Raw genomic sequence first — 20,831 nt, forward strand, 5'->3', positions numbered from 1 at the left:
AATGAGAAATAGAATATGTGCTTAGTCAGAGACATGCGCCTATCTCGGGCGCACAATACCTGAACAAGGCCCAATAATGGCGCCCTCCACGGCGTGCCACGCCGCCGATCCTCGAGTCCTCGGAGACCAAAAGTAATAGATGTACGCCTTACCTGATCCTCGGCGCTTCCCGGCTGGAACCCGGGCGGTCTCCGGCTGCGGGGGGAGAGGGCAAGTACCTTCACCGTCGCATTTGAGGATATGCACCCGCTGCCTCGTCCACGCCGGGACAGAGGCGCCTCGTATGCCTCACCCGAACCTCGCCCGGGGGCTACGTCCCTGCCGCGATTCGGCCACCGGACCGAGGACTTACACCTCCGGGGGATCACGGAAATCACCCCGGGAAACTCTACTGGGGGAGGGACCTTAGGGTATCACCGCAGGAGTGCGGGGCTCGATGCTGTAGAAGGTTTGGTGAAAAGAAAGTAGATATGGAAAACACGGTCCGTGAACGTGCAGGCTCTCCAAACTGCTTTGGAGACGGAAATTACTAAGTTGCTACGCTTCCTGTGGGGGTATATATACCTGTGCTGACGTCAGATCCGTCTCCAACTGCTAGCACGAGCATACTATACCCATTCGTTCTGAGTCCATCTGGCTACACGCCAGGAAATAAATGTATTTCCCTCAAACAGTTGCTCTGCAGAGTTTAACTCAAACTTACGCCATAAAGGAAAGTTACACCTGGCAAAGTGTTTTGGGAATGCAGGGTTACCTCATAAGGGAGTCAACAGAGAAGAATCAGAAGAAATTCCACTTTTATGCAAAACATTCCTCCAGGTGTTTAATACTACAATTATAAACAGATAATCAGCCACACAGGTATGGACCTGTATGGGCATCCAGAGAGAGTGGTGAAATCCATTTTTGAAAGCCCTTCCTCTAAATTAATCCAGCGTTTATTTCCAGGATTCGTATACTAAGAGATGATGTTTTTTTGGGTTTTTTTTTTTTTAAGTGCATGGCTTTTCGGATAAATCAAGATAAGGCTGAATTTAATATAGAGAAAATTGTTTGTAAGACATTACAATGCATACTCAGTAAAGTTTTCCCTAAACTCTGAGAATTAGGTCTATGATGGAGCTGTCAGATGATGTCACCCACATGATACGACTGATTCATGCTGGCTTGATGATGGAGAATTATCTTTTCACACTTATGAAACAACTTTCCCTTTAGTGCACACAACAGAAACCTTATGCATTCTGGAAATTAAAAACATAACGTTACCCTTAACTAAGACTCATGTACCAATCTGGATTTAGAGATTACATCTTTAAAAGTCACCTTTAATAATGACTTTACTCACATCCCAAATTATTTTTCTTTAGGGTCCCTGGAATTTTATTCAAGACAAAGTAGTCTATGATAATCTTACAAACAGTTTTAATACCTTCAATTAAAGATGGGCCCAAAATCCACTATGGTTGAAACAATACTACATCAACACTGGGGCATTATCAGACAACACTACACCATCTATCTAGGCTGAACTAACAGCTGAGACCTATAGATTATGTCAATGCATACGTGGGAGTTGTAAGGAGGGGAGAAAAAAGTATATTTGCTGTCATTGCCTCTAGAGGTCAATTAGCCCTTCCTCTACCATATGATATCCAAATGATCCCACACAATTCTCCATAAAGTTATCCTTTTCTATAAAAATCCAGATTGGGCGCAATATTAAAATCTCCACCTTAAAATAAGCTTCCTTCAGAAAATACAGAGTTGTCAGTAAGTGGGCTATGAAATACACTTACTCAGTACTGGGAACACAGACTGAATCTATATCATCTATGCAACCAGAAAAGTTTCCTTAAATTACAATGGGATCCATATTCAGCTGCTGAGCAGCTAGTTAAGTTAGCTGGATACACCTAACCAGCTAACTTAACCAGGATATTCAGCAGTGTTGCTGCACTGCTGTATATACCCAGCTATCTTAAAAGTTAACTGGATAGGTATATCTGGATAAATTTAGATCTGCCTACAATGCAGCTAGAGTTAGCCAGTTACATTAAGTTATATGTTAACTAACCGGCTAACTCCAGTCTTCTCTGGAATGCCCTAATACCCACCCCAGGAACGCCCCCAACATATCCAGCTAAATTCTAGCCAGATAAAGAGCTATTTGGCTAGAATTTAGCTGTATAAGTTGCCGAATACCATAGCTAAGTGATTTGATAAAGCACAGTTGCTTACCTGTAACAGGTGTTCTCCTAGGACAGCAGGATGTTAGTCCTCACAAGTGGGTGACATCATCTGATGGAGCCCGGCACGGCAAACCTTTGTCAAAGTTTCTAGAAGCTTTGACCAGCACACTGAGCATACCCAGCATGCTGCTATCCCCGTATGTCCACATGAGGTCCCCCTTCAGTCTTGTAACATAGAGACTCTGCGGGCGTCTCCGTCCTGGTGGGAAAGCCTCTCCAATCTGGAGCAGGGAATTCCCTTCCAATCTGCTCTTCCTCAATTGATCCTCACTATCATGCTTCTCCTCAGGGCTGTGGAGCCCATGTGAATGGCCTCCACACGCAGGGTCTCAGGACTGGTCATAAAGCCTGCTGTCAAATAAACTTTCTGGAGCTTCGGGCGCTCGGAGACCGGTTGTTGCACAAAGCAGTCCTGACCCGGACAGACAACCAAATGGCGATGTGGTATATAAACCACCAGGGTGGCATGGACTGGGCATGCTCAGAGTGCTGGTCAAAGCTTCTAGAAACTTTGACAAAAATTTTCCGTGCCGGGCTCCACTGAATGATTTCACCCACTTGTGAGGGCTACCATCCTGCTTGTTCTAGGAGAACTTTTTAGTTATCCATCTAAATGGCTTTTGAATATCTACCACAAATTATCTACCATCAAGATCTTTTTTTTAACTTTTTCTACAAGGAAAATTCTTCATTCTTCTTGTGAAATATTTTCTGTATGAAAATGTATCCACTTTTAGTCTGGACATTTTCCTAAAGAGCATTACTCTTTGCTAGAGAATTAAGTCCTTTTTAAATTAAGAGATGCACAAATGCCTTTACAGATCACATTAGTCATATAACTTCTGCACGAGAATCCTTCTTCCCTGATACCATTATAATCACCTTTCCTGCCTATATGTGCAATCAGAAAACAAAAATACTTTGTTTCATTATTTTAAAAGTATTTTTGTCTCAGTATTGATCCTCTTACATTTTCATTAAAAAAAACAAACACACACACACACACAAAAAAATGAACTTACAGAAATTGCACTCCATTTCTTCCCCAGCTATCAGGAGTAAATCCAAAACTACAGACCCACTCTAGTTTCTCCTTACGAAGACCTCTCATAGCATATTTACACCTACAAAATTAAGTTTCTTAGGAATAAAATTAACATATTTTGGCACTGTTAACAACTTGTCCATGACATCAGTGACTACTCTCTGCTCATCTAACCTCTCCCCAATAAGCAACTTATAATCAATGCTTTTTAGCCTGCTAGACAGAATAAAGAAAATAGCAAAATAATACTCTCTTGTCAGAAAATTAATAGATATATCTTGCTTGTCTGACCTAATATCAACATTAAAACCAACTAATACCAGTAAATTTCCAGAAATAACCAGAGCCTCAGAAAGGAGGCCAACATATTTATCCATTGCTCCTGCATATTGTTTGTGGTACAATAAACTAATAATAATCCAATTTAGACTATCCACTCTCACAAAAATACATTCTGATCCTAACATCAGATTATGTTGCTGGGAAATGCACAGATTATTCTCAAAATTAATTCTCTTATATTTTTATAGCTTTTTGGTATTTTAAAACAAATATTTCTTAGTCAAAACTCATACTCCACTTAACAAAAAATAATAATAATAGAGAGGTCCATATTCCAAAGTATCTAGCCAGAAGATTCAGAAATTATTTGGCTAAATGAAGGCTTGGGCACTTATTTGGCTAATAAGTTAGCCAGCTAAATTCTAGCTGGATAAGTTAGGGGCGTAACTGTGAGGAGTTGAGTTAGCCGGCTATCAGGTCGATACAGTAACGTGCGGTTAAAGATTCCCCGTCTGTAACGTGCTGGGAGCGCACAATACAGACGAGTAAGGCGATCCAGCGATACAGTCTCCAGTTTCACGCGTCCTTAGCGCTTCGTAAAATAGACACATAACCCTTTCCGCACGCAGCATGTATATGATGTGTAAATGAACGAATTAGCTGTATAATGAAGGAATTAGCTATTCCCCTCCGATACTGTAACGGGCGCTGATATTATCTCCTTAGTAACCCGCTGTTTTGCTGCGGCCTTAACGTGTTAGTTTACCGCCTCCCCCTAGTAGGTGTTAGGACTGTGAGTCTAGTAACAAATCCATCGACACCGCTTAAGATACTCAAAAACAATAAAACACAATTTAAAAAAAAGCGATACAGAGATGATCGAGAAAATGTAATGCTGTGGGACACATAAAACCTGTCAGAAAAAAAAATAAAAATTTTTAAATACCTGTCGGAGGGCCGCGTGGGTCCAGGTGGCCGGCGGCGGGAGCCGGGGGGCGGGTGGTCGCGTGTTAAATCTAGGCCGGGTCGCACAGGCGCGCATTCATCCAGGCGGAGGAGCCGGCAGCGAAAGCAGCCGGCTCCTCCGCCTGAATGAATGCGCGCCTGTGCGACCCCTGCGATTCGGCGCTCAAGGCGTGACATCACGACGCCCGACGTCACGGCATGTGACTGCCTTGAGCACCGAATCGCAGGGGTCGCACAGGCGCGCATTCATTCATCCAGGCGGAGGAGCCGGCGGCGAATGCGCGTCTGTGCGACCCGGCCTAGATTTAACACGCGACCACCCGCCGCCGGCCGTCTGAAACTAACGCGCGTCCACCCGTCCCCGCCGCCGCCTGGAACAGGCGCCCATCCGCCCGTGGCCTAGATTTAACACGCGACCACCCGCCCCCCGGATCCCGCCGCCCGCCGGCCGCCTGGACCCACGCAGCCCTCCGACAGGTATTTAAAAATTTTGTTTTTTACACTTCCTGGTGCCTGTCATTTCAAATGTCATTTGAAATGACAGGCACCAGCGCACCCAGGTTACTGTATAGGCGCTGTATTAAGCGCCTATACAGTAAAATGGGTTGCGCGGGCATAACCCTTCCCTAACGCTTCACAGCCGCGGCATGCATTTGCATGCAATTAGAAGAGAGTATCAGGCGCTAGGTCAAGAGAACTGTGCGTGCGGGGAGGAAGGGTGCGCCTGACACTGCCGCACTGTTTCTACCGCGGCCTTACTGTATCGAGCTGTATGTTAACTCTGATATTCAGAGTTACCTGGATAACATAGCTAGCCAAAGAGCTGTTCTAAAGTTAGCTGGATATCTGGCTTGTATGATCCTCCTCCTCTGTACTATACTAACTAAAATGCTCCTCAGGGTTTAGGCATGTATTTTAGTTGTCCTATAAAACATATCTACTTGTGAAATAAAGTCTGATGTTGCTTATTTCTGGGCTAGGCTGTGGAAGTCCATCAAGAGTCAATTATCTTTTATATGCAAATATCATAATTTTCCTCCTATAAATTCTTCACAGATCTCCCTGCTTACTCTCCTATTCAGAATGGTTTCTAGTATTTTCCCCCATTTTTGCTCATACAGCTAGCTGCCTCTTCTAACTTAAAACCCAGGATTAAGTTCCTTAAACATCTATCTCTAACACTGCTTTTTGAAAGATCATGCATTACAATAAAGGCAGTGCTAAAACCAACCTATTTTTAAAGCCAAAGCCTCAGTCAAAAAGCAAACAAAAATTTTCCATGTGTCAGCACACTCCTATCCAAAAGGCCATTATCTAATATTGTAAACTTCTTTTAACATAAAAGAAATCTAGATTCTGGAATGACTACTCATTGCTATGTGCTTACGAAAAGAGGCTGGAAGCACTACAAAAGTGAATTATAGAGCAGTGTTATTGACTCAGAATAGTGTTATATGAATATTGAATTCTCATTGTTAGTCGTTAAAATGTAAATTCACAAGTTTCCTGACAAACCCTCCCACCCATCTACAACAAATCAGGCAACAGATTCCAGCTTATTCTCGTGCCCTAGGTGCAATCTAGCTTTCTAGTGGCGTGCTGAGAAATGCGTTCATAAAATATAAAGTGTACTATAAAATGTACCTCAAAGAAATATTGTCCATACAAGATAACTGCTCTGGTGATGTTCCAACAATAACACAAAAATAATTAAGCTGATTATGCCCAATGGACACAGGTAGTGCTGATATAAAAATACAGAAAAAAAAGTAGGATTTTTTTTTCTACTGTTTAGAAACCACCACACCCACAACAAGGTTCAGTGGGCTTGTTCTGTCTGTTAATGTATGCCTAATCTGGCTGCTGACTGGCTGGCACTATCATTCTACTTTCTAGTGTGGGGTAACAACATGCAAGAAGAGGATGCAACATATTTGATGTATGATTTGGATGGGGTAAAAATGTGGTAAATGCCACGCCCGAACACCTGGGTTCCTACTTCTAGAAAGAGTATGTCAAACAAAAATGCAAAAACTTACCTAAAGAGATCATCTGCCAGCGACTCCTCTCTTGCATGTTGACTTTGTTCCTGCCAAAATAAAACTTAACTGTTAGAAAATATACTGAAACTAATGCAAGGACCAGTCAAAACTGACAAGGGCAAAATGGTATCTATGTGTATACTTCCACTCTCTCCGCCTCCCTAAAAGTCCATTTTCTCTGCCAGCTGATGCACATACTTGTCACAGGGGGTAATAGTAGATGCGCTGTTACATGGTAAGCACACTTTTACCCACAGGAATGCCAGACATTGTTTAGTATTGTGGCTTACTCACTTACACACATGCATCCTCAGGAAAAACATACGAGACCAAACATTTTAATTGCATTGTTTCTTTAATTAGAATTCCTAACAGGCAATTTTAGGTGGGATAAAAAGTACACTTTAAAGGAATGATATCAACCATTAAATGGCCCAAAAAGGCAGCAAACTTATGTTTTTTGGGAGTGTGACAGAGACCAACACACAAATGCAGCAAATTATATCCAGGAAGATATACTGTAGTTGCTTAGGTATAAATAATGTAGACCTACATATAAATGTATGAGAAAAATATTTCAAAATGTCATCCTTTGTGAGTTCTCCTTACTCGCCTTTGTGTTTTCTAGCCGGAGGGTGCTGGAAGCCAATAGAGACGGGTGGGAGGGAGAAAAAGGGGGGGGGGGGGGGGAAATGGATAAACTGCGTAGCTTGCTGGGCAGACTGGATGGGCCATTGGTCTTCTTCTGCCATCACTTCTATGTTTCTATGTTTCTATGTAAATACCAGAAGTCATTTAGATGAGACTAATATTTTATGTGACTTGTCAGCTAGACACTAGAGAATTCTCACACCACTTTTAATTTACTGTCTACCAAAAACTTTCAAAATTATCTGCTGCCATTTCAGATCAATCTTGACAGCAATGTCAGCAATGTCAGCAATGACAGCAATGTCAGCAATGTCAGCAATGGGTTTCAAACAACAAATCAATAAACCTACTCACAAAGCGGGCCACACGCTGGATCTTCTATTTACTAACTCCGGCATTTCACAAACCAAACAACCAGAGTTCAATCAAGTCCCATGGTCAGACCACTCAATAATCTCCACTACTTTTTCACTATTACAACCGGACTCCAAGCAGACCGCCAGTCCATCATTTATCTACAGGAAACCTTGCACTTCAGAGTTCCTCACCAAGCTCCTAGCCCCGGATCTCTCCTATATTAACGTCACCACGCCCAACACAGCCCTCCAATCCTGGTCCAAAATAACAGAATCAGTAGCCAACATACTACGTCCTCTGACAACAAAAAAGCTTAAACAAAATGCATCCAAAAGACAACCCTGGTTTAATGATGAGCTGCGAAAACTCAAACACCTGCTTCGTCAGAAAGAAAGAAAATGGCGTAAAGCCCCCTCTCCTTCTTCACTATCAGATTACAAACGTTCTCTCCACTTATACAAAAACATGACCTTAAAAACCAAAAGAGACTACTATGCCAGCAAGATCCACCACCTCATCTCCGACTCTAAAGCTCTTTTCACCTACGTCTCCAGTCTCACTAAAGCTATCACTCCAGATATTCCAACCGAATTATCCCAGACAAAAGCAGATGAACTGGCTCTTCATTTTAGTAAAAAAAATCTCCGACCTCCTCAAACAACTGCTACCAAACAAGGGCACATCCGATAGTACATTTCTTCTCCCAAACAAAGACATTAACCTAAACGCCTTCAAACCCATCACCATTTCAGAGATTCAATCGGTTCTGAAGAACATGAAACCGTCAACACACCCATTTGATCAAACCCCGTCCAAATTACTTCTTCTAATCCCGGATACTATATCAAAATCTCTAGCCGACATCATAAATTGTTCCCTCTCCCAGGGTATCTACCCAGACGACCTCAAAATGGCTTCAATCAAACCACTCCTAAAAAAACCCAACCTAAATGCGAACGATCCCAACAATTACCGCCCCATCTCCAACCTTCCGTTTGTAGCTAAAGTTATGGAAAAACTAGTAAACACCCAATTATCAAATTACATTGAGGATCACAAGATCCTCTCCCCGAATCAATATGGATTTCGCAAAGAATCAAGCACCGAAACACTTCTTCTCTCCCTCACGGACTTCCTACTCTCCGGCATAGATAAAAGTCACGCCTACCTACTAATCCTCCTCGACCTTTCGGCTGCCTTCGATACAGTCAACCACCACCTCCTCATAAAACAACTAGCAAACATAGGAGTGAAAGGCACAGCACTGACCTGGTTCAAAACCTTCTTGGACAACAGAGGATACAAAGTCAAAATTCATAACAAAGAATCAAATTACTTTCCTTCCTCTCAAGGGGTGCCACAGGGCTCCTCCCTTTCACCCACACTCTTCAATGTTTACTTGCTCCCTCTCTGCTTACTACTAACGAAACTAAACCTGAAACACTTCCTTTTTGCAGACGACGTCCAGATCGTGATCCCGGTAAAAGAATTCATCTCTAAAACACTAGAATTCTGGAATAGCTGCCTAACAGAAATCAACCACCTCCTCACCAATCTAAACCTAATTCTTAATGCCTCGAAAACGGAATTTCTACTTATTTCCCTGGAAAACAACAACACCCTTTCAAAGCCACCATCTCTCCTTCAAACCTCTCACGTAAGAGACCTAGGAGCCATCATGGACAACCGTCTCAACTTAAAATCATTCATCAACCAAACCACCAAAGATTGCTTTCACAAACTACATATCCTAAAAAGAATAAAACCTTTATTCCACTCACAGGACTTCAGAACAATTCTTCAGGCAATAATCTTCTCCAAACTAGATTACTGTAACTCGCTACTACTAGGTCTACCAGCTTCCCACACCAAACCTCTACAAATGGTGCAGAATACAGCTGCCAGAATCCTGACGAACTCTAGGAGAATGGACCACATCACCCCAATCCTCAAGGACCTTCACTGGTTACCGATCCACTACAGAATCATATACAAATCCATCACCACCATCTACAAAGTCATTCACCAACAAGCCCGGATCAACTTACAAATTCCCTTCAAAAAATACTCATCCATCAGAGAATCCTACAAAGAATCTCTCCAGGTGCCTCACGCAAAAACCATTCATCATAAGTCTCTCAGTGCCAGAGCATTCTCAACCGCAGGTCCACCATTATGGACCTCCATCCCAGCGGACCTGAGACAAGAACCCTGCCTTCCAACATTTAGAAAAAGGCTGAAAACTTGGCTTTTTAAAAAAGCCTTTCCAATCCCTGACTGAGACCTACACCAGACACCGTAACCACACTATCCAAGCCCCGACTGAGACCTACACCCGACATCTCAACCACACTATTAAAAATGGTTTTAAATAACAAACTTTGTCATTCGCTGCCATCACTTTCACATTGTTAACACTATCATTTACTATACAAATCACACTTAATCGGATTCAATCTTGTAACCTTGTAAATAAGTTGCTGTAAGTTAAATCCCCCTCTTCTCACCTACAACTCCCAGTTATTTATTTCCCTGTTTTATTGTAACTGTCACTCTCCTTACAATGCTCTTGTTACAATTGTTTGAGTTATCTCTTATCTTGCACACTTTGTTAAATGTAAACCGGTTTGATGTGATCCATGTCATGAAAGCCGGTATAGTAAAAATAATAAATAAATAAATAAAATAAATAACTTGCTTCACCTTCTGTTTAGATGACACAATTCAGAGGTCAAGCAAAAAAGGAGACATTTTCTTTCCATGAATCCTGCCACATCAGTCCAGTCCAACCAGATGGGTTATGCCTTCCCTACCAGCAGATGGCACAGCACACAGACTTTCTCCATCTTTCGTCACTTTGGGTGGTACAGCATAAAGAAACTCCAGTATACTTATAAACAAAGCACTTAAAGCACAATCACATTAAACTGGGGGTGGCCAACTCTGGCCCCTGAGAGCTACACAGGCCAGGCAGGATATCCACAATGAATAACAGAGGATAGTTTTGCATACAATGGAGGCAGTACATGCACAACTCTCTCATGCATATTCAATTGAAGATATCAACCCGTGCAGCTGTAGATAAGACTACACTTCCGGGCGCATTGTTTCCGTCAATAGTCGCACATGCGCCAACAGTTCTGAATGTGGACCCCCAACAGGGAAACCTGCCTTGTTTCGCATCGAAAATGAATATCGAGATATTTCAGTGTCTGGGATGGCTGCAGATTGTTCGTGGCCAAGTTCACCACCCAACCTAGTTCCTGCAGCAAGGAGATCACCTTGTGTGGGGCCTGAAAATTTTCTTTCATAGCTGTTAGTCCAAATTAGCTAATTGCCGAAGTATGGGTGGATCAGAATGCCATCCTTTCTCAACACTGTTGCTATCAGCACCAGACCTTAGAGAAGGTTCTGAGTGTGATGTCCAAACGGAAGAGTAACACTCAAAAAGAGATAATGTCACCAAAAACAGCAAAATGCAGAAAACTGTTGATGCTCCAGCCGGATGAGAATATGCAGATACTCATCTGACAATCCAGAGACTTATTAAATCCCCCTGACCATACTGCTCTTATCAGTGAGTGTAAGATTTCAATATGGGAATAAGTCACTTGCAAAGCCAGTATATCGGCCTAAATCATCATGAGACAAGGGCCCTGGAATCACAGTCCACAGACTGAGGAGTCCTGACAGCTTACACTCCACTGTCTGTCTCTTCTGCGGAGAACTGCAGGGAGATGCCACGAAAACATCCCAAGGCACGCTGAGAAACTCCAGAACATAGCCATTTCTTATCATCTCCAGAACCCTCCAATGAAAGGGAGAGCCAAGTGACCCCCCCCTACCTCCTGTTCCTGGGAATGAGTTTGCACACCCTCATTGAGGGGTTCGGGGGGCACAACCACTCAAGCTCACACCCAGTCTGAGCTGCCTGGGACGAAGGACTGAAACATACCCAAAGGTCAAGCCCCAAGAAAAATCGCTCCTCTGTAGGGTCGAAAACGTTTGAAACCCCCAGCACGAAGTATCGTACCGAACAAGCGTGGCACCTGCTTTTAATCCACTGGTAACCAAGGAACCTGGGACTCACCCCACTTACTGGCCATTTCTTTTTTTTTTCTCACTCCCAAACCAGTGTTCCTTAAAAGGCCACTTAGTAAGAGTAGGCTTTAGATTGTCACGGCACCCATAGCTGACGCTCAATCCTGTCCAGCTTCCGAGATTGGACTCAACCAGGGTGAAGAGGCCGCAGGGCACTGCCCTGAATTCAAACCAGACTCATCAACTGCCTGAGAGACAGCAAGGAAGAGAGATCCATCAGGAAGCAGCAAGAGGCCATCTGTAATTCATTGCTATCAATAGTCTCAATTCTCCTATCCTGTGCCTCTTCAAGCCGCTGACCCTGCTACAGGGATATTCGCCTGCTTGGTGACGGCACACACCAACGCATCCACTTTCAGAAAGCGCAACTGCTCTCTCTCTCTCTCTCTGTGTCAGATCCAGGGGATACAGCGCTACCAAGGTTCCTCCCCCTATAAAAATAGCATCTGAGGCACCCCATTTAAGATCAATCAATTCTTGAATATCATCCATAATGCTTCATGTAAGGAATCTAAATGGGATTCATGTTTGGCTTCAGCACCCCAGCATTTTCAATGCCTGTGCAATCCTAGCCATCTCTATGGAAGAAATGCAACATTGTGCTATACAGTTCCACTCCTCAGAGGAATTTCCCATCCTCCAGGGAGTAATGGCGGCTTTCACCATCCGTGCCACCTGGGTCCCTATCAGTGTGACCTGTAACAGTTGAAATCACACTCCAACACTTACCTGTAGTACCAGGTGTGCAGGGATTTGCAGACTGCGATCCTGAACTCTTAGGCCTACCACATTGGTGACTGAGCAAAAAACATGCATGCGGGGCCTAGCCAAACTGCTGCTCAACCCTTCAAACTGTTTCACAGCAGACTTGCCCGTAGAAAAGTGCTCATACCAAACAGGGGGCATCGGTCCTGCATCCATGGAGAAGCCTTCCCCCGCTGACGATCCAACTAGGGGAGCCCCAAAGCCAGGCAACACCTCTGACAGGTCCCTCTCCGGACCCATTCCCGCATCATGCTGGGAAGGGCGAACTCAGAAAAAACAGACTCCAAGTAGCACTGATACAAGTTAGTGGGGAGGGGGACACCAAGCTGAGGTGCCTGAATATGGCAATCAGCACAAAAGTAAAACCCCCGCTAGCAGCACACTCTGAAAGTGTCTGACCATTGTGTGCCCAGTTATGTGCCTGCACAAGTGAGCGTGGACAGGGCAGTCAAAAACAAGGTTTGTCCAATAAGAGTCCAAAAATTATAGGTGCACAACATGCGGTCCAGGTAGGCGCCCATTTATGCTCCCACTTGAGCATTCACCCAAGCATCCACACCTAAGCACACATCCGGGCTCGCAAGCATGAGCTGACATCGGACAGTGTTTTGCTACAGACTTGTGCGCAGAAACAAGTCTGCAACAGAAAAGTGCGCAGAAAAGTGCACGAATGTGGCGTCAAGGAAAGCTGAAACCGGGGCCTAGCCAAAAGGCTGCTCAACCCACCAAGTTGCCACGACTCCCCAAGCTCTCTCGGTGGTGGGAATGGATGTTGGATCGGCAGGCCAAGGCTTGGAGACCAGAAGGGAAATGGAAACCTTCACTCCTCTTTTTTTACTCCTTACCTGAACTCAACCCATCCCGGCGAGCACAGAGTCAGCCTCTGGCTGCGGGGGAAGAGGGCAAAGGTCTTCACTGCCATGCTCGGCTTCCTGCACCCATTAGCCTCTCAGCAGTTTCTCTCTCTACAGGTAAGTCCTCGCTGAAAAACCAGCTACCAGACTGAGGCACTCGAGGGAGGGATCCGCAGATATCACTTCAGGAAAACTCGACTGAGGGAGGGATTGTAAGGTATCACCACAGGAGAGTGGGGCAAATTCATTTTCTCCTCCATTTTCTATATTATTTCATGTTTGAGTTCCTTCAGAATCCTGGTGTGCATACCATCTATTCCAGGTGATTTGCTACTCTTTCGTTTGTCAATCTGGCCTACTATATCTTCCAGGTTCACCGTGATTTTGTTCAGTTCATTTGACTCATCACCCTTGAAAACATCTCCGGAACCGGTATCTTTCCAACATTCTCATTAGTAAACACAGAAGAAAAGAATTAATTTAGTCTTTCTGCAATGGCCTTATTTTCCCTAAGAGCCTCTTTAATCTCTCGGTCATCTAATAGTCAAACAGGCTCCCTTCACAGGTTTCCTGCTTCGGATATATTTCAAAAAAATTTATTATGACTTTTTGCCTCTATGGCCAAGTTCATTTCAAATTCTCCCTTTGCCTGTCTTATCAATATTTTACTCTTAACTTGATAATGCTTATGCTTTTTTCTATTTTCTTCCAATTTTTGAAGGATTTTTTTTGGCTAAAATAGCCTCGTTCACCTCACGTTTTAACCATGCCGGAAAAAGTTTTGCCTTCCTTCCACTTTTCTCCATGCGTGGAATAAATCTGGACTGCACTTCTAAGATTGGATTTTTAAATAATGTCCACGCCTGTTGTATACTTTTAACCTTTGCAGCTGCACATTTCATTTTTTTTTAATTTTCTTCATTTTATCAAAGTTTCCCTTTTGAAAGTTTAGTGTTAGAGCTGCAGATTTACTTATTGTCCCCCTTCCAGTTATTAGTTTAAATTTGATCATGTTATGATCACTGTTGCCAAGTGGCCCCACCACCGTTACCTCTCTCACCAAATCCTGCATTCCACTAAGAATTAGATCTAATAGCGACCTCTCTCATCAGTTCCATTTGCTCCATCCAGGAACTTTATGTATCTAGCGAGTCCTGATGTTACATTTACCCAGTCAATACTGGAGTAACTGAAACCTCCCATTATTACCGCACTGCAAAATTGGTAAGCTTCCCAGATTTCTCTTAGCATTTCATCATCTATCTGACCATTTTGGCCAGGTGGATGGTAATATACTCCTATCACTATACTCTTACCCAACATACATGGGATTTCTACCCATATAGATTCTACTGTGCATTTAGTCTCTTGTATGATCTTTATCCTGTTGGACTCTATGCCCTTCCAGACATAAAGCGCTGCATTCCCACAAAGTTGATCCTCCCTATCAATGCAATATAATTTGTAACTTGATACAGCACTGTCCCATTGGTTATTCTCTTCCACCAAGTCTCTGTGATGCCAATTATGTCTCTCATCAATTACTGCTATACACTCTAACTCTCCTCGCATACTTCTTAGATATCTGGCATTCGCATACAGACATTTCAAAGTGTGTTTTTTGTTGCTATTCAGAACCTGCTTTTCAGTTGATAGGGATAATTTGGAATCCTTTAGCTAAGGTGATTCTTTACTTATAGGCACATGCACTACTTTTGCTTTTATTGGAACCTCTCTGTTTCATTAATATCCTTCGAAGATACCTTCCTACGAACCATGCACTTCTGATTGACTGTCGACTTTCCCCTTGTTCTAGTTTAAAAGCTATTCTATGTCCTTTTAAAAGCTAGTGCCAGCAGCATGGTTCCACTCTGGTCAAGGTGGAGCCTGTCTTTTCAGAAAAGTCTCCCACTTTCCCAAAAGGTTGCTTACAAAACTGAATCCCTCTTCCCTGCACCATCTTCTCATTCATGCATTGAGACTCCGGAGCAATGCCTGCCTCTTGGGACCTGCACATGGGACAGGAAGCATTTCAGAGAATGCCACCCTGGTGGTTCTGGATTTCAGCTTTCTACCTAAAACACTAAATTTGGCTTCCAGAACCTCCCTCCCACATTTTCCTATGTTATTGTGTCCACATCTACCACAACAGTCAGCTTCTTCCCAACTCTAACTAAAATCCTATCTAGGTAACACGTGAGGTCTGCCACCTTCGCAACAAGCAGGCAAGATACCAGGCAGTCCTCATGTCCACCAGCTACCCAACTATCTACATTTCTAATAATGGCATCATCAACTATGACAGCCGACCTAACCCTTCCCCTCCTGGGCAGTAGCCCTGGGAGACTCGTCCTCGGTGCGAGAGGACAATGCATCACCTGGAGAGTAGGTCCATGCTACAGGATCACTTCCTGCTACACCAGGGTGATGCTCTCTAACCGGGAGACCTTTCTGATCCAAGGCAGCACCAGGGCTGCCAGACTGGATTTAGGACCTGGCATTCAATACTCCTACACAATCAAATCAACATCACCCCACAACCTAATATCTTTCCCGGCCTCCATAACTTTATTCCATCTCTCCTCTTATTTCAAACCCACCCTTCCCCCTTCCCCCACCCCTCCACCCTTCTTCACTACAATATGAACTTTGGCCCAGCTCCATTATTAGTTACTTTTTGTTAATATTTTATTTACCTTTTTAAAGGTATATACTAGTTTTTTGTATCTTATTACTATTTTTAAGTTCATTTTATCTATTTTATTTTCTATTGTAAACCGTTTTGACAAGATACCTTGTTTTGAAAAACGGTATATAAATACTTTTAAATAAATAAATAAATAAATAAATAAATAAATATTATGTTCCTGAAGGTCTCATCAATGTACCTCTCTGTCTGCCACAGCTCCTTCAGGTCTACAACTCTAGCCTTCAGAGATTGGACTTGTTCTCTGAGAGCCAGGAGCTCTTTGCACTGGGTGCACATATACAATCTCACTGGCGGGTAAAAAATCATATTTAACATTTAACATTTTTCTATACCGACCTTCAAGGTTGAATACCATATCAGGTCGGTTTACATCGAACAGGGGTAGATCAGTATAACGTAACATAACATAAGGAGCAACTTTTATGGTTAGAGACGAAAGCAGAGAAGCAAAAAGTTACATAATAACAAGGACCTTGAACTTGGAAGCTGGTTCAGCTGGAAAAAGAGAAGCCTTAAGAGGGTATTAAATTAAGTACATTGTGATATGTCCAAACTAGTAAATGAGGTGAATATTGGAGGGGCGAAGTTCCATATTCAAAAGCTGAGTAGTTATCTAGTGAAAGTTTGATGGATCAGGGAAGGCTTGTAAGAAGAGCCAAGTTTTGAGTTTTTTTTTAAATGTTGTTAGGCACGGTTCCATTCTGAGTTCTGAGGGGAGGTTGTTCCAGATGGTTGGACCTGCTGTAGAAAAAGCTCAGTCCCTGGTAGAGATGAGTCGTGTGGCTTTAGATGGCGGGGCTTGTAGTGCTCCTTTGTAGGTTTCCCTCATTGGTCTGTTGGAAGTGTGGAGTTTGAGTGGGAATTCGAGGTCGAGATGGAGGAGGTTATGAATTGATTTGTGGATTAGAGTTAGCGATTTGTGTAGAGCCCTGTAACTGACTGGTAACCAGTGTAGATTACGGAGGATGGGCGTAATATGGTCTCTCTGGTTGGTGCTTGTCAAAATTCTTGCTGCAGCGTTCTGTATCATCTGTAAGGGCTTGGTTGTAGAGCTTGGTAGGCCGGTGAGGAGAGCGCTGCAGTAGTCAATTTTGGCAAATATTAGAGATTGGAGAACAGTCCTAAAGTCATGAAAATATAGGAAAGGTTTGAGTCTTTTTAACACCTGAAGTCTGTAGAAGCACTCTTTAGTTGTGGTTTTGATCATATTCTTTAGGTTAAGACGGTTGTCTATAATTACTCCAAGGTCTCTCACATGAGAGTGGGTGAGAAGGTGTTTGTGATGAATCTGAGATGAGAGGTTTTCTTGGTTGGAGGAAATGAATAGGAGTTCAGTCTTAGATGCATTGATGACCATCAATGCATCTAAATCATGTGACACTCGATGCAAAAGACTGGAAAGCCCCCCTTTTGCTGCTGGACTGCTGCTTTCTTTTTGATTTTGTTGAGTTCCTAGTTAAGTTTAGGTTGTTATGGGAGTTGGAATTAAGAGTCCTTTAAATTTATAGGTGTATTCACTAATTAATCTGGTAGTGACCTACAATGGGGATGATTAAACTCTCAATAAGGGCTGATGCAATTGTATGATTTAGATAAAAGCCTGATTGGTTTTTAATGAGAAAGTCTCTCTTGCCTATAAATCAAGGGATGAGCTGTGGGTGGGTATGTGAAATAATTTGAACAATATTTCTTTTTTTTTCACATTTGTGGATTAAGTAACAGTAATTTATATAAACATTTTTTAAAAATGATATCTTTATTGAAGTTTTTAAATTGATACAATAAAATAAAGCAATAATAATTTCACCAAAAACAATAATAATAAACTACAAATCATCAACCCTATAATAACGGGGCAGAAATACAAGAAATTACTTTCCTTGACTAACCCTCCCCAATTTATTAGGATTCCAACCCATGCTCAGTATTCTTATTCATGATAAAAGTTTCTAAATGTAGCAGGTCTGTAAATACAAATTTTTTACAAAACATCCGCAGGGAAACTTTAAAAAAAAAAAAAAAGAAGCAACTAAAGCTGTGACTTTATTCTTTAGTGATAGGAAATGTCTCCTACATATAGGGGCAGATTTTCAAAAGGGTATGCACATAAGATACGCATGTACCCCCCGAAAACCTGCCCCAAATTCCCCCTGCGTGCGCCGAGCCTATGTTGAATAGGCTTGGCGGCGCGTGCAAGCCCCGGGACGCACGTAAGTCCTGGGGCTTTCCTGGGGGGGGGGGGGGGGCGTGTCGCGGTGGCGTGTCATCCATGGGCAGGGCTGCGGCCGTGGTTCCGGCCCGGGGTGCATTTCGGGGGCGTGGCCAAGGCCTCCGAAATTGCTCCCGGGCCGGGGAATCGCGCAGCCGGCAGGCATAACTCTTCAAACAAAGGTAGGGGGGTTTAGATAGGGCTGGGGGGGTGGGTTAGGTAGGGGAAGGTGTGGGGTGGGTGGGTGGAAGGAAAGTTCCCTCCGAGGCCGCTCCGATTTTGGAGCGGCCTCGGAGGGAACGGAGGAAGGCTGTGCGGCTCGGCGCGTGCAGGCTGCCGATTTTGCACTGCCTTGCGCGCACTAACCCCGGATTTTAAAGGATACGCGTGGCTATGCACGTATCTATTAAAATCCGGCGTACTCTTGTTCGCGCCTGGTGCGCGAATAAAAGTACGCATGGGTGTACTTTATTAAAATCTACCCCATAATTTTTTTTTTAGTTCTTTTTTATTATTTACATGTAGATTGATTTATTTTTCATATATCAAGGATCTTTTATTTTTAAAAGCAAAGAGATTCAAACTAAAAAGGAAGACTATAATAAAATGAGAAAAAATTTAAAATAACCCTAAAAGAAACAGTGATAAAAGTTAAAAGTTTGCTTGAGATATGGACAAAGTATTTTTAAACAATCTTGAAAGCCCGGATAAAGAGTATTCCACACATTAAAAAAGGATGAAGACCAAATGATTGCCAGCATGGTTAAATGGTGAGATGAAAGGGGCAATTAAAGTCTAAAGGACATCTTTTAAAAAAGGTCAAGCAGATTAAAATGAGGAAAATAGGAAACAACATGAGGATTGGCAAGCTAGATGTAAAACATTAATAAGGCAGGCCATGAAAATGTGAAAAGAAGCTTGCCATAGAGGCAAAAATTACTACGAACATTTTTAAATACATTTGAAGCAAGAAGGTTTTGAGGGAGTCAGTTGGACCCCTAGACGATGAAAGCATAAAAGGGGCATATTCAGAGCAATGTTGGAAGCAGCTGGGATCACTTTGTACAACGATACTGAAGCAGAAAGGGGATTCTAAAGATACTGAGTGGGATGGTTCAGGTTAGGGAAGGGCATCGATTTTAGATTTTATTTATTTATTTATTTAAGTTTTTTTATATACCAACATTCAAGACGGTAGTCCCATCATGCTGGTTCACAAGAAACAGGGGTGAAACTCAAATAAACTTTACAATTTGAACAATGGTGCAGAAAAGCAGTTACATGTAACAGGGAATCAATAACTTGGGGTAAGAAGGGAAATGAAGATCAGATATATATATATATATACAAAAACATTATAAGAGGTGGCTATTAATGATTGATGATTTAAGGGAGTTAAGTAATGTTTGAGTTAGGAAAGGCCTGCGTGAACAGCCACGTCTTGAGTCTTTTCTTGAATGTTGAGATGCTGAGTTCCATTCTGAGATCCGGGGGAATGGAGTTCCATAAAGTTGGACCGGCTGTGGAGAAGGCCCGATCTCTGAGCGTGATGTGTCTGGTCGTTTTGGCTGGAGGAACTTGAAGTGAACCTTTGTAAGCATCTCTTGTCGGTCTTGTTGAGTGGTGTAATCGGAGGGGGATATGGAGGTCGATTGGGGCTAATTGATGGATGTTTTTGAAAATGGTGAGAATGGCCTTGTAGATTATTCTGAAGTGGATGGGTAGCCAGTGGAGGCCCATCAGGATAGGGGTTATGTGTTCTCTTCTCCTGGTGTTAGTGAGTATACGGGCGGAGGCATTTTGGACCATTTGCAATGGTTTGGTGTGTGATGAAGGTAGACCAAGCATGATGGAGTTACAATAGTCCAGCTTTGCGAAAATGATTGATTGTAGAATTGTTCTAAAGTCATGTGTGTGGAAGAGAGGTCGTATTCTTTTCAGCACTTGGAGCTTATAAAAGCAGTCTCTAGTGGTTTTGTTGATGTTCGCTTTCAGGTTTAGGTGATTATCAATTAGAACTCCTAGGTCTCTCACTTGTGTGGTGTTTGGTATGGTTGGATGAGTGTGTGTGAGGGAGCTGTTTTCTGGTGTGATGATTAGAAGTTCCGTTTTTGATGAATTTAGTATCAGGTTGAGACTTGTGAGAAGCTGTTTGATATTTTGGAGGCAGGTTTCCCAGTGAGATAGTGTTTTTGCGAGTGACTCCTTGATGGGGATCAGTACCTGAATATCGTCAGCGTAGAGGAAGTGTTTGAGATTGAGGTCAGAGAGAAGATCACATAAGGGTAACAGATAAATGTTAAACAAGGTTGGAGACAGGGACGAGCCCTGAGGGACTCCTACTGACGCAGGGTGAAGAGAGGATTCTTTATTATGAATCTTAACCTTATATCCTCTGTTGCTGAGGAAGGTTCTAAACCAAGATAGGGCAGTGCCAGAGATACCTATGGCTGTTAGTTGGTTGATGAGAAGAGCGTGATTGACCGTGTCAAATGCAGATGAAAGGTCGAGTAGGATCAGAAGGAATGATTGTCCTTTGTCTAAGCCTAAGATGATGTGGTCGGTCATAGAGATGAGGAGGGCTTCCGTGCTTAAGG

The 20,831-nt window shown here is 42.9% G+C and overlaps 1 protein-coding gene across 1 annotated transcript in view; it reads right to left on the reverse strand.

The window, feature by feature from the left end:
• Nucleotides 1–20,831, reverse strand: part of NBN (nibrin) — a 298,561-nt gene that overhangs the window by 36,759 nt on the left and 240,971 nt on the right. The window contains exon 14 of the mRNA XM_029591629.1: nt 6,585–6,634. Coding sequence (XP_029447489.1) covers nt 6,585–6,634 — 50 coding nt within the window. The remainder of the gene's footprint in view (nt 1–6,584; nt 6,635–20,831) is intronic.

The sequence above is a fragment of the Rhinatrema bivittatum genome, chromosome 2 (assembly GCF_901001135.1).
Source record: "Rhinatrema bivittatum chromosome 2, aRhiBiv1.1, whole genome shotgun sequence".
In the NCBI taxonomy this organism is placed as follows: domain Eukaryota; kingdom Metazoa; phylum Chordata; class Amphibia; order Gymnophiona; family Rhinatrematidae; genus Rhinatrema; species Rhinatrema bivittatum.